The 13,997-nt window shown below is 46.3% G+C and overlaps 1 protein-coding gene across 10 annotated transcripts in view; it reads right to left on the bottom strand.

Annotated features, from left to right (window-relative positions):
• The window catches only part of IL16 (interleukin 16), a 147,494-nt gene that overhangs the window by 16,429 nt on the left and 117,068 nt on the right, over window positions 1-13,997 (bottom strand). For all 10 annotated transcript variants that reach the window (XM_063596883.1, XM_063596880.1, XM_063596881.1 and 7 more), the window contains 5 exons: window positions 13,463-13,679; window positions 10,484-10,601; window positions 7,409-7,541; window positions 2,699-2,786; window positions 207-688 (listed from right to left, as the gene is read on the bottom strand). In XM_063596883.1, the coding sequence (XP_063452953.1) occupies window positions 207-688; window positions 2,699-2,786; window positions 7,409-7,541; window positions 10,484-10,601; window positions 13,463-13,679 (1,038 nt within the window). The remainder of the gene's footprint in view (window positions 1-206; window positions 689-2,698; window positions 2,787-7,408; window positions 7,542-10,483; window positions 10,602-13,462; window positions 13,680-13,997) is intronic.

Here is a 13,997-nt window from a genome sequence, read left to right as displayed (position 1 = left end):
GCAGGACTGGGACTTCAATTATCTGTCAACCTTCAAACCCATCTTTTCATGGTCAGTCCTCAGCTGAGTCCTAAGCCACAGTTTCTCTCTGGTGGAGCAGGAGAAACTTTCATTCTGGCCCTGCTAACACTAACTTGCTAATTTGCCCATGCTCAAGATTTGAGTCTGGTCCTGGAAACACTCAACCTGTGGACCCATCCTCTTACCTGGCCACAGGTGGGTGGGGTGTGCCCAGAAGAGCATGAGGAGTTCTCTCTCTCTTCCAGACTCTTCTGAGGGTCACTGTCACTTTTAAAGTATTTTCTGGGTGGAGGCTTGGGCTTTGAGGACGTAGGCTTTCTCACCAAAATCTCAAAGGGTTTCTTCAGTCTCAGTGGCGGGTGGCTGTCCCGGCTCTCTGGGAGGGGTGGGCTCTCCTGGGGCAGCCTGGAGGATGCTATAGAAAGCACCACTGGCTCCCGTGCCAGAGGCAAGCTGGGGCTGTGTGTGCTGATGTCCACGTCAGAGGACGGCTTCTCAGCACTGCCACTCCCAGGACTTCCCCCTGGGGACCCAGACATGTAGCTGCTGTCACTGCTGGAGCGGATCATGACCTTCTGAGCCCTGCGATGCGGGGGTGCTGAGTTCTTCTCTCGTTCCTTCTCCAAGGTGGGCCGCCCGTGCCAACTGCTTTCCAGCCTTTTGACACCTGTGTGGGAAGCACGAGGGAATCTTCACAGCTGAGCTTCAGAAAACAGAAACACCCCCTGGCCTCGCCTGTGACTGCCACGGGCAGCACACTGCACATCGGCCATTTGCTTCTTATCTGAAGTCACTGTGGATCTGGAGTATGGCAGTCTTGGTGTTGGTCCCTGGCGAGCTGTATGACTTTGGATTGGGAAAATCATTCAAGCTTTCTGAGCCTATGACTGATGTATATGGAGATATGCCACCCAGATCACCCATCGAGGAAGGGCTTGGTGTCCCAGCTGTGGGGAGTGCTGCTGGCAGACTACTTTCAGCTGTGGGTCCCTCCAGGGGCTGCCACAGCTGCAGACAGCTGCCTTGTCCAAGGGGGCAGCCCATCTCCAGGGACTGCTGGAGATAGGGTTACAGAGGCCCAGCTATGTTGGCCAACGTAGGACAACTCTAATGGGGACTTTGGCTGCAGAGCTCCAGGGCTTGGCTGAAGCTGTTGGGTGTGCACCTCAGCTCCATCCTCCCTCTGTCTACCCTGCCTGCTCCCCTCCCTGCCACAGGTAGTGATCCCCAGGACACTGCCTGCAGACCAAACTCCATCTCAGAGTCAGCTTCCTGGGGGACCCAACTCCATTTCTGCATCTGTAAAATGAGGATGATAATTTTAAAGCCACTGGGGTTATTTTGAGGCTCAATAACAAAGACAGAGAAACTACCTGTCAAGGCACTTTGAATCTTACACGAAGAAGTCACTATTTCTTTCCAGTTGAGGGTGAGGTGAGGGCAGAAAGCCGCTATTTCTTAGCCACTGCACCTTCCTCCCTCCCTCCCCATTAGCCCTTCTTCCTGGTTCTCAGTACCCCCTACCCTAGTTTCCAGCACTAGGGCTACCCACATATCCTTGAGAGGCCCTTCTCTCTAGTGGTAAGCTGTCAAGGGTGCCCCTTTCCTAAAATCACAGCTTGAAGGGGTGGGAGAGGATTGAAATCTAGTCTCTTGCTCAAATTCCAGCTCATTCTGAGAGACCAAGAAAGCCAGAGGAGCCCCATGAGAGAGAACCAAGGCCAGCCAAGCTCCTAACTCACTTTCTCTTTAAATAAAAAGTTTTTTTTCCTGATCATGAAATAATGCATCCTCCTTAGAGAAAACTCAGCCACAAAGAGGAAGGAATGAAAGTAAAAATTCACTTCACCTGTGTTCCTATCAGCCAGAAATAACTACTGTCAAAATTTTGGTGAGTTTCTCTGTCATGCTTTCCAGAGCATATATGCATGTTGGGTGGGTAGAAATAATAAACCAGAGCTGAAATAAATTGTGTTCTGTTCTTTTCTCTGAACATTTCCCCAGATCATTTAATTTCTTGTCAATATCAGTGCCAATGGTTGCATGTTGTTCTTTCATAAGGATGTTCCATGGTAGACGTGATTAATGCCCAATGGCTAGGCATGGGAGTCAAGCCAGCTGGATTTCCATTCCAGAGCCTCTGTGCTCTAGTGGTATGACTTTGAGTAAGAGAGTCTCTGAGGGCCTCACTTTTTCTTATAAAATTTGCATAAAAATTATGTGTGAATGCATGAATTAGCATAGTCTCTGATTTATTATAAGAATTATAAGAATTAAATAAATGTCAGAATTATATTCCCAAATGTTAGTTTTTCTAATATTCTATTATTATAAACTAGTGGCTGCAAACTCAAATGCCTACAGGGGCTATTGTGTGAATGGCAACTTGGTACAGGATAAAGGGAATGGTGGAGACCATAGGGAGCTGGAGAGAGCCTGAAACATTTATAGCAATTTAAATTCAGATGCTTTTAAAATTTTGTGTCTTCCAAACAAAGCAAAAATATAAGCTAAATTTAGCTGGTGGGCTGCTAGTTTTCAGCCTTTGTCTACATACTATTCTGGTCTATGGTAAATGCTGTTACTATTCCTTGGATAGAGGATGAGTTAATGGATAAATCCTAAACTTTCTAAGAAGGCAAAGATATTTTACATCAAAGTTCACCATTTGTCTTACCTTCCAGACTCCACTGATGCCTCTCCTTTCCAAACTTGGTGTTTTCCACAGCCTGGGCCACAGCTTCTTTGAGTTGCTGTTCAGAGACCTAGAAAATATCAGTCATCCCCTCAAACAAACAGTAGAAGCTCCTGCATCAGGCTCCCAGCCCCGTACCAGCTCCAAAGCTGGGCCACTGGACTCTAAATTATTTTCCTTTCAACCCACTCTGCAAATAGCTGATGAATTCCATTTCCAGAAATACCCCGGGAATCAATGGTTCCTCAGTATCTTCTAGATAAAGTCCAAAGTCTATCAATGCAGGGGTTCCCAAGGAGGCCCCCTCAACTCTCCAACCTTCTCCCCACTACTTGCTGGAAAATTCTAGGCAAAGTTACCACTTCATAGGTTATCTCTATGAGCTAGTCCATTCTTGGCAATGCTGTCATGACATCATCATTATCAACAATATCGTAATCATCACAATCACTATTATACTGTCTGAGCTGTGACTCACAGTTTATTATCACTTTGGAGTAATAGTTAAGAGCATGAGTCTTAGAGTCAAAAAGGCTTGTGTTCTAGTCCCGGTTCCTCTGCTGTCTAGGTGTTAACACCTAGACAAGTTACTTAACCTCCTAAGCCTCCATTTCTTCCTTCTGTAAAATAATAACAATAATAAAACCCACTTCAAAATGAGGACAGGTTTTTAAAAAATAAATTATTTGACATCAAAAGTACAGGAAACAAAAAAATAGATAAATTGGACTATGTAAAAATCAAAAACTTCTGTGCATCAAAAGGACATCATCAACAGATTGAAAAGGCAACTCATAGAATTGGAGAAAATATTTGCAAATCATATTTCAGATAAATAGTTGAGTTGCAGATTATATAAAGAACTCCTACAACTCAGCAACAACAACAACAACAAAACAACCTGATTAAAAACTGGGCACAGAACCTGATTAGACATTTCTTCAAAGAAGATATACAAACAGCCAAAAAGCAAATGAAAAAATGCTCAACATCACTAATGATTAGATAAATGCAAATCACAACCACACTGAGTTACCACCTCACACACATTAGGACATTAGGATGGCTACTATAAACAAAAAGAAAAGAGGCTGGGCATGGTAGCTCATGCTTCTAATCCCAGCACTCTGGGAGGCTGAGGCAGGCAGATCACTTGAGGTCAGGAGTTCGAGACCAGGCTGACCAACATGGTGAAAGCCCATCTCTACTAAAAATACAAAAATTAGCCTGTGCAGTGGTACACACCTGTAATCCCTGCTACTAGGGAGGCTGAGGTGGGAGAATCACTTGAACCCAGTGCAGTGAGCCAAGATCGTGCCACTGCGCTAGAGCCTGGGTGACAGAGTGAGACTCAGTCTCAAAAAACGAAAAGAAAATAACAAAGTATTGGCAAGGATATGGAGAAATCGGGACCCTTGGGCTCTGTTGATAAGAATGTAAAATGGTGTAGCCACTGTGGAAAATAGTTTGAAGGCTCCTCAAAAACTTAAAAATAGAATTACCATATGACCCAGAAATTCCACTTCTGGGTATATACCCTAAAAGAAGGGAAGTCAGTATCTCAGAGGAATCTGTGCTCCACGTTCATTGTAGCATTATTCACAACAGTCAAAAGGTGGAAACAACCCAAGTACCCAAAAACAGATGATAAACAGCATGTGATACACACACACGCACACACACACATACACACATACACACACTAGAAGATTATTCGACCTTAAAAAGGAAGGAAATTCTGGCCCGTGCTACAACATAAATGAACCTTGAGGACATTACGCGAAGTCAAATAAGCCAGACACAAAAGGACCCATTTTATATGTTTCCACTTCGATGAACGTAGAGTAGTCAAAATCACAGAGACAGAAAGTAAAATGGTGGTTCCCAGGACTTGCTGGTAGGAGAACATAGGGGCTTGTTTAACTGGTAGAGTTTAAATTCTGAAAGATGGAAAGAGTTCTGGAGACAGATGGTGGCAATGGTTGCACAACAATGAGAATGTCCTTAATGCCACTGAACTGTACACTTAAAAAATGGTTAAGATGGTAAATTTTATGTTATGTGTATTTTACCACAATAAACAACAATAAATAAATCACTTAAAGTCTGGGGCACAATGCCTGGCAGATGGTAAACTCTTAATAGAGGAGAGTTACCATCCACAACAGTCCTGTAAGGTAAAGACCACTCCCCTATGTCAGAGTTGAGGAACCAGAGGCTCTTGGAGGTTAGATGAGTTGCCCAAATTAACCATAAGCAAGCAGCAGACTGGACACATGCCAGGCATTCTGCTGCTGGGCCTGGCTCTCTTCTCTCTGCCCTATGCCTGTGCCCCTGGATCTCCACTGCCTAGGGTGTCTTTGTCTTTCTGCTGCTCTAAACCTTACCTGTCCTTTCTGGCCTGGCTCCCTTATCTGAGCAGCTGGAACTCCAGCTCCCTCACTCTCAAGGCCCTCACCTCTGTGGCCTCTGTGTGTGTGTCCCATCTCTCTGGGAGAATGCACATTCCTTAAGCCCAGGGCTACAGCATTTGCCCACAACCTGACCCCTACTCCACTGATTCTCTGCCGTAGTCCTAAAAGCAGCAAGAGGAAATGACAAATTAATTGGGACCTCTTTCTTTTCTTGTATTGTCCAGAGATTTAGGCCAATTATTTGTTTGCCTTAATTAAGAAGTTTGCTTGTCTCTGATTGTGTTTAGCCCCAGTGTGCAATCCACAGAATGGGGCTGGGTTTGAATTCCACCACACCATTATATATTGATTTTCCTCATTACTCCACTCTGTCCAAGTGTCACCGGGAGTTTGGGAGTCAGTGAGTTCAAAGCACAGGCTTTGCTGGATTTAAATCTTAGCTTCTTTACTTAGTAGCTTCACCATTGGGAAACTTATTTGTCCTTTCTAAGCCTCAGTTTCCTCATCTGTGAGTTGGGGGGGAAATATCACACTGATTTCAGGAGGCTGCACAACAACTAAATGCAGTTGTGTGGGTCACATCTTTGGAAAACATGCCTGGTGCATACTAAGATTAAATAATTCTTTGTGGTGATTATTCCAGGTTCCCCAGAACTCTCACCAACAGCAGGGATTCAACCCCCAAGTCTAGCTCCAGCCTGGGTTCCTGTTATAGTTGCTATCAGCCCTAAGTCTAACTTGCCTACTGGGCATCTTTACCTGAACACCCCATGGTACCTCCACCTCACTATGTCCCACACTAAGATCATGCTCTTCTCTCCCTCCCAAGCCTGCTACCTTCTCCTCTTCTCTCTTCTGGTGGAAGACCATTGCTCAGTCTTCCAATCTAAAAATATTCGAGATATCTTCGGTTCCTCCCTCTCTTACCCCAGAGCCACTTGCCCAGCAGCTCTTGTTGAGTCTTCCCAAGCATTGCCTCATGTTGCCTGATATGGTTTGTCTGTGTCCCTACCCAAATCTTATCTTGAGTTTTAGCTCCCATAATTCCCACATGTTGTGGGAGGGACCTGGTGGGAGATAATTGAGTCACAGGGGCAGTTTCCCCCATTCTGTTCTCATGATAGTGAATAAGTCTCACAAGATCTGACAATTTTATAAGGGGTTTCCCCTTTCACTTGGCTCTTATTCTCTCTTGTCTGCCACCATGTAAGACATGCCTTTCACCTTCTGCCGTGATTGTGAGGCCTCCCCAGCCACATGGAACTGTAAGTCTATTAAATCTCTTTTTCTTTATAAATTACCCAGTCTCAGGTATGTGTCTATCAACAGCAGGAGAACAGACTAATACATTGCCCCTTCTCTTTTCTCTTCTCATGGCTGCTGTGTAGTTCAGGCTCTCACCATCAGCTTCCTTCCTCTTACAAACCCCACACTCCGCCCACTCTATCCTGTCTTCTACAGTGCAATCAAAGGTTTAAAAATTAAAATATGAACATGCTCCTTCTACAGCTCCAGACCTCCCATAGCTCCTCACTATGTAGAATAAAATGCAAACTCTTTAGTATCCTGTTGAAAGCCCTCTGCAGTGTAACCCCAATGCCCTGCCAACATCTGTTCTCAGTCACTCTTACCTAGTACCCTACATTCCAGCCCCACAGAACCCACTCCTCTCCTTCCATGTCAGGTCCCTTTTTGACTCTGTGACATTGAATTTTGTGTTCCCACTGCCTGGAATGATCTTCCTTATATTCTCTGCCTGGAGAAAACTAACCTCTGGTATTTTTTTACTTTATCAACCATTCCCTGCTACATTCCTGTATTCTCATAGGACTTACCATCTCTGTTTTGCAATTATTTGTATGTCAGGCTCTTTATTGATACCGTGAGCTTCTGCAGGGCAGGACTGTGTGCTATGAACTTGCCTCTGTATCTTCAGTACCTACCTCCAGACATTCCCACAGTGGGTACCTACTAGATGCATAAATGAATAAATCTCTTGGTCTACTAGCTGGGACCCTGGGTCTCTATTTTCCTGCCCCAGAGCTTATAACTCAGCTGTAAGAGCTTCCCTAAGTTAATGTCAATTGCCTCTGATATCTAGGAGTTTGTTAGTGGACCTCTGCTGCAGACAATTCTTACTACAGAAACTTGGAAGGGATTCTTGGGAATTCAGGTACAAACCCAGCCAGCAACATCTCTGTTTTCATCTATTTCTTGTTCCAATTTTGGTACTGAACGAGTGAGCCTGAGAAGAAGAGGATAACCCAGTGGGTGTTACCTGTGGGTCTGGATGTCGGCTAACAATGATGGGGACTGGACCGGGATCACAGTGACTCAGGATCGTGTAGACTTCATTGAGCGTCAGGCAGTGCACCGGGGAATCACTGATTTCCACAATCTCGTCCCCACACCTGTGCAAGCATCGATAAGAAGCCATCAGTAAGTGAATCAATGAGACATTTGAACAGTCACTGCCCCAGGGGCCCACTCCTGGCTGGGCTGTTTGATGAGATATAAAAATCACATGAATAAGTAGACCCCGCTAGCCACCAGACCAAAACTCAGAACAGGGCAGACCAAAGTAGCATATCCCATACCCCCTTACCGTACAACCACAGAGCAGCAGACATTTCATATTTACGGTGGGTCAACATTAACAAAAGTTCATCTGTAACTTTCCTCCTTCTTTTCACATTTAACTATGCCCATTAAAGACTGAGGGTGTGGGTTAGCCAATTCAACTAAATAACAATTAACCAGGATTTAATCCACCACATCCTCTCCTTGGGCCTCTGTGTTCCCATAAGTAGACTAGTTAGGAGGAAGGATTGGATCTAACATAGCACACACAGGATGTTGAATATCGGACCTAACATCCTACATGTGCTAAAAGGCAGAGAAAAAATAACTCAGCAGGAGAGCAGTTGAGATTCTCGCAAAAAAAGGACAAAAGGTGATGGCATTCATTCTAGTTGTGAGGTGGGAAGGGAGTTAATAGCAACCTAAACCTTAAAAAAAAAAAAAGGTAGGAAACACGGGGTCACACAGATACATGGAAGATTTGTATAATCCAGTCCCCTTCCCGACCAAGATAGGGAAATTGAGTTGCAGAGGTTGAATAGATTTCCCTGATCTAGGTCTGCTCAGGAATTGACAAACTTTTTCTGCAAAGGGCCAGAGAGTAAATATTTTTGGTGTTGCATGCTTTGCCGTACTGTCTTTATCGAAACTATTCAACTCTGCTGTTATATTAATAGCATGACAGCTGTGGCCATAGACGAGGCATAAACAAATGAGCATGGCTTTGTTCCAATATAATTTTATTAAAACAACAACAACAACAAAACCAAAACAGTGATAGGCCCCAGTTTGCAGACCCCTGGCCTAGTTGGTCATCAGCAGGTCCAGGATTGGAACTCTAGCCTCCTGAGGCTGATTTCCCTGTGTCCCCTGCTGTGTTCTGTGACTTCCTTCTGCTGAGTTCATCCTCCTTCACCCTTGCTTCCTTTTTTCTGCTGTAACTGAAGGCCATGGTTATATAGCACCAGATGCTAAGGAAAGCAGAAGCTTCCAGAACAATCCCTACTCCACTGCAGATCTAAGAAGGAGGTACTCTCTGTCCGAGGGTACTAGGACCAAGACAACCACATGGAACCTGCAGTATGTGCCACAAACCAGCAGAGCAGCTCAGCAAATCACCTGCCACCCTCCCGCAGATAACAGCAAATCCCTTTCTAATTCAGAAGCTCCAGAGAGACAGCATCATAAGCACGGACGGCTTTTCCATACACTGCAATTGTAGGAAACCCTTTAAAAGGATGGCAAAACTCTCCTGATTTAGGAAAACCCAAAACCAGTGAGAGAAGATATATTTGCACTATACACAAATGTTAGAGTGCAAAGTATTGTAACAAATTAAATAGGATAAATTTTTAAATCAAATTCAGATCAGTTATTGAAAGAAATTAGATTTGAACTTCTCTTAGAAATTATTTATAAAAAATATATCTGGAGTACCCAAAAATATTTTGTTTATGGGAGAAAGAACCTGTATTTCTCTTACTGATATTTTCTCTCTCTCTCTCTTTTTTTTTTTTTTTTTTTTTGAGACAGGGTCTTGCTGTGTTGCCCAGGCTGAAGTGCAATGGTGCGATCTTGGCTTACTGCAACCTCTGCCTCCCTGGCTCAAGTAAGCCTCCTGCCTCAGCCTCCCAAGTAGCTGGGATTACAGGAAGGTGCCACCACACTCGGCTAATTTTTATGTTTAGTAGAGATGGGTTTTGCCATGTTGCCCAGGCTGGTCTTGAACTCCTGAGCTCAGGCCATTCACTCGCCTCAGCCTCCCAAAGTGCTGGGATTATAGGTGTGAACCATGGTGCCCAGCTTACTAATATTTTTCTCATTAAGCCACCATTTCCATATAGAATTCATAGATTAACCTCATCAAAGCTCCTATTTATGTCATTGTAAATTCAATATTAGTTAAATCTGAATTAAAGTGTGTTTTCTATGTTGGACTGGCATTCTCTGAGACGATGCTTCTTAAGCTGTAACATGCATACACATTCATGGGGATTTTGTTAGAATGCAGGTCCTGGTTCAGCAGGTCTGGGTGGGGCGTCTGAGATTCCACATTTCTAACAAGTTCCCAGTTGACATTGATTCTGCTGGTCCAGACCACACTTTGAGGAACATGGCTCTGAGATATGCCCAGATCATTCTCTTTTTTTGTTTGTTTGGTTTTTGGGGTTTTTTTTTTTTTGAGGCACCTGTGGGACTTTATTAGATAAACAGACCCCAGCTCCAGCCACAGGCTTGAACCAGCCCACTGGGTATGGCCTCAGACATCCCCTCCAGCTTCTCTGCCTCCCGGCCCAGCCCTGGAATTTCTCAGGGTTACAAATGTGTGCAGGGTCAGGGGTGTGCTGGCCACAGCGGGATGTGGTATTTAGGCCTCCCCACCTCGGTCTGGTCCTGGCAGGACCCACACCTGGCTCTGCTGTGGGAGCTGAGAACAAAGACCCTGTCCACCCCGCTCCTGCTAGCCCTGGGGGCTCAGCCAGCACCCACCCTCCCAGTGGCCTGGAGAGGGGCTGGGGTGCAAAGCCTCACTCCCTCCCTCTGAGCCAGATTGCAAATGCATCTCCCAAGAGTGTCCTGGGGGGCAGGAAGGAGGCCTGCCCCTCCCCAGCCAGTGCCCACAACAGGGGATGTCCTGGCGGGCGGAGCGGCTGATCTCCACCACGAGATCATTCTTTATAGCTCATGTCCAAATTAATATCCCGACATTCTAAGGTATTTCTTTCCTGGTTGTAAGTCGGGGGTATATTCAGAAACAGAAGTGAGGACATACCGGAGACGTCCGTCCAGGTGCGCCACGGATCCTGGTGACAGCGTGTGGACGAAAATGCCGGAGATGCATTGGAAGTAGGGAATGCTGCACAGGCCGATGCCCAGGCCCACGCCGGCCTCTGGAAGCAGAACAGGGCGGGGTGGGGAGACCAGGACTGAGCTTTACCAGGGGGCCTACTCGTCGATTGGGTGCCACAGACATGGCCCCCTGGTTATTACAGCTTTCATCCCACCCGTATTCACAGAGTAGTTGTTGTGTGCAGGCACCGCTCTAGGGTCAGAACAGTGACCAAGGTAGGCAAGGAATAGTGGGGAAAGACTAGGAAGGAAGGAGCGAAGGAGGGAGGAAGGGAAGTAGGGAAGGAGGGAGCTAGATGAGAAGAGAGGACAGTATCTAAGAGTGATAAGTATTATATGGTGAATGTACGCAGAATGTCCTGGAAAGTGAGGGATGGCTACTTCAGGCCTCAGAGGAGACACCAGTTGGGCTAAAATACAAGTGACAAGAGTTAGGGGTGAAGAGATGGGGCAGAGCATCTCAGAAGCAGAAACAGCCAACGCAAAGGCCCCAGGGCAAAAGCAAGCATGCCATGTTGCAGGACCAGAAAGGCCAGTGTGGCAGGGACACAGCCTGCATGGGAGAGCAGCACATGACGGTGAGAGAGAGGGATCAAGCGCAGATTCAGCGGGGCTGTGTCAACAATGGCATGTCAGTGAACGGGTTTATTCTCTACTGAGAAGGGATGCTATAGGAGAGCTGTGAACAAGGAAGTGACATGATCTCATTCCTATTTTTATGAACACATCTGGCTACTGTGAAGGGAAAGAACTATGGGTCATGGAGAATGGAAGCAAGGAGACCAGCTCAGAGGCCTCTGTTGAGAGAAACAGTGGTGGCCTTGGACTTCACCTCTAGTGAAGATGGAGAGAAACGGATGCCCATGGAAGATATTTTGAAGATAGACTTGCTGATGGATGAAGTATAGAAACTTAACAAATAAAATCAAAATAACTTGGAGATCTGTTTGGCTTGAGTAACTGGGCAGATGGTAACGTGATTTACCAAAGCAGGGAGGGCTATGGAAGCCCGGGGTTATGAGGGTAAGACTGGGGGGTTCAGCTTTGCCCAAATGACATGTGCAATGTGCTGGAAAGTGAGGAATGGATACTTCAGGTGGGTGCACAGGCAAGGGGGTGCTGTCAGGATGTCTGGGACTATCCCAGGGACGTGTAGAGTAGATGTTTGCACAGATGAAGCCGGAACCCAGAGGAGAAAGCAGGGTGGAAGCTGAAAGTTTGAACGTAGCTGCATGTAGGTGGTGTTAGGGCCGTGGGGCTGGATGGGATCCCCCAGTGTGTGGGAGAGGAGGGCCTGGGGCTCACCAACATGGAAATGCCTGGAAAACGAGGAGCTGTCGGCAAGGAGGACCAGATGGAGTGAGCACAGTGTGGGGGAAGGCCCTTTACAGTTTTCTTTCGACACGTAGGATTTACAGAGCACTTTGGCAAATGTTTTCACCTTCTCATGCTGGTCCTCCCAGCAGTCCCATGAGGGAGGCCGTGACAATTGTTGGCAATCCCATTTTATGGATGAAGAATTTGGTAAAAGTCAGAGCCCTTCCCACAGCCCAGGTGTCCTGACTAGAGCAAGTTTTTCAGTCTAATGGGCGTCAGAATTGCGTAAGATACTTGTTTAGAATGTGGATCCCTTGGCCTCACCTCAACTTGTTGAACAAACACTGTTGAAGCAAAATCTCTGGGGGTAGAGTCTAAGAAGCTGCATTATATAAAATGAGCAAACAAAAATCCTCCCTAAGGTGTTTCTGATGCCAGTGATCAGAGGAAACACCACTCCAAGGCCATGCCTTTCCCATTTTATGCCTGCTCAGCAAATGCACTGCGGGAGCCCTGGTTACAGCTGTTGGGACCATGCCAGCACAGACTTGTCTGCCCCTAGTCCTTATGCCAAGCATTGTGCCAGGCTTGCAGGCATACAGAGGCATCTGAGGCCTCAGGGAGCTTCCAACCTAGCAGGAGAGTTAAAACACACATCAGGCAAAGCTGTATGCAAGGAATTAACTATGTATGCTTCCCTTCCTCTTCGACAATATATCTCAAGCCCATCCTCTTCTCTCCAAATCCACTACTCCCAATCTCTGACCCAAATGGCTGCAAGTGGATTCCAAGCCTCTACTTTTGTCACACTATGGGCCATTCTCCATGAAGAACCCTAGGAGACATTTTTTGAAGCATAAGCTGATGTGTCACTCCCCTGCTTAGAAATCTTTAAAGGATTTCCAACTCCAGTTAGAAGAGAATCGAGCTGCAAAGCCCCACAGGGTCTCTCTGCCTCTGCCAAGTACCCTGATGTCAGCTCTCACTCTGCCCACCTAGCTCCAGCCATGCTGGCCTTCATTCTGCTCCTAGAACACATGCTGGCCCCTGTGCTGGAGCCCAGCTCTGTGCCTCGCTGCCTCCTCTTTATCCTCCAGGTCTCAGTTCGGTTGCATTCTGGCAGAGAGGGCTCCGAGCCTCCACCTGGGGTGGCAAAGGGAATGGCTGTCTGTTCCTGAATGTCAGAGGTAGAAAGGACCTCAATTATCTGCCACAGGTAGGGAAACTGAGGCCCAGGGAAGGGAAGGTGGCCTGCCCAGGGCGTCTTAGCATATTTACTGCAGCGCTACCACTCCTGGCCCATTGTTTCTCTCTCTCTCTCTCTGGGTATTTTTGTGTTTGAATTTTTCTTTGCTTTGTTTTGCTTTATTTAAACCACTGACCCAGAACACATTGACTAGGTTCGAATGGTATGTCTTGAGCTTCTATAAACAGAAGACTCGACCTGGCTCCAAGCAACAGCTGTAAAATGTGCTAAAAGACAACATCCTGCCCTGCCTCTGGACTGATTCCAAGTGAGGAAAGCCTGGGAGACTCAGCCAGCGCTGGGAGACCCAGGCACGGGACGCAGCTGCAGCACTCCTACCTTTCTGCAGAGAAACCTCCACCATGATTCTGTAATTGGGCTTGGCGGTGCTGATGGGAGCCGAGGGGCTTTCCAAGGCGAAGGAGCTGCTGTCCTTGGTGATACAAGTGCTGGAGCTCAGGGAGCGGCACAGTGGGGGAGACAGGTGGCTGCACAGGGAAGGGGGCGCCGTCAGGCGGGTTCTCACGGTGAGGGTGAGGAGCCCCTTTTTGGCTTGCTGAAAGGAAAGAGAGAGGGCTACAACACCCAGCAGCAATCCAGGGTGAGATGAAGAAATACTGTTTAAGGAAACACACCTCTGTGTGTGTGTATGTGTATGAAATATAAATGTGCGCATATATTCATACATGTTACAAATTATATTATGACATATTTGTATATATACACACAACTACTATATATATTTACATATGCCAGATAGATGGATGAATAGATAGATAGATGGAAGGATAGATAGATGGATGAATAGATGGATGGATAGATAGATGGATGAATAGATAGAGATAGATAGATAGATTGATAATAGATAGATGGA

The sequence above is a fragment of the Pan paniscus genome, chromosome 16 (genome assembly GCF_029289425.2).
Source record: "Pan paniscus chromosome 16, NHGRI_mPanPan1-v2.0_pri, whole genome shotgun sequence".
Classification (NCBI taxonomy): domain Eukaryota; kingdom Metazoa; phylum Chordata; class Mammalia; order Primates; family Hominidae; genus Pan; species Pan paniscus.
Note: the sequence above shows the minus strand (reverse complement) of the source record. Positions and strands in the feature narration are given on the sequence as shown.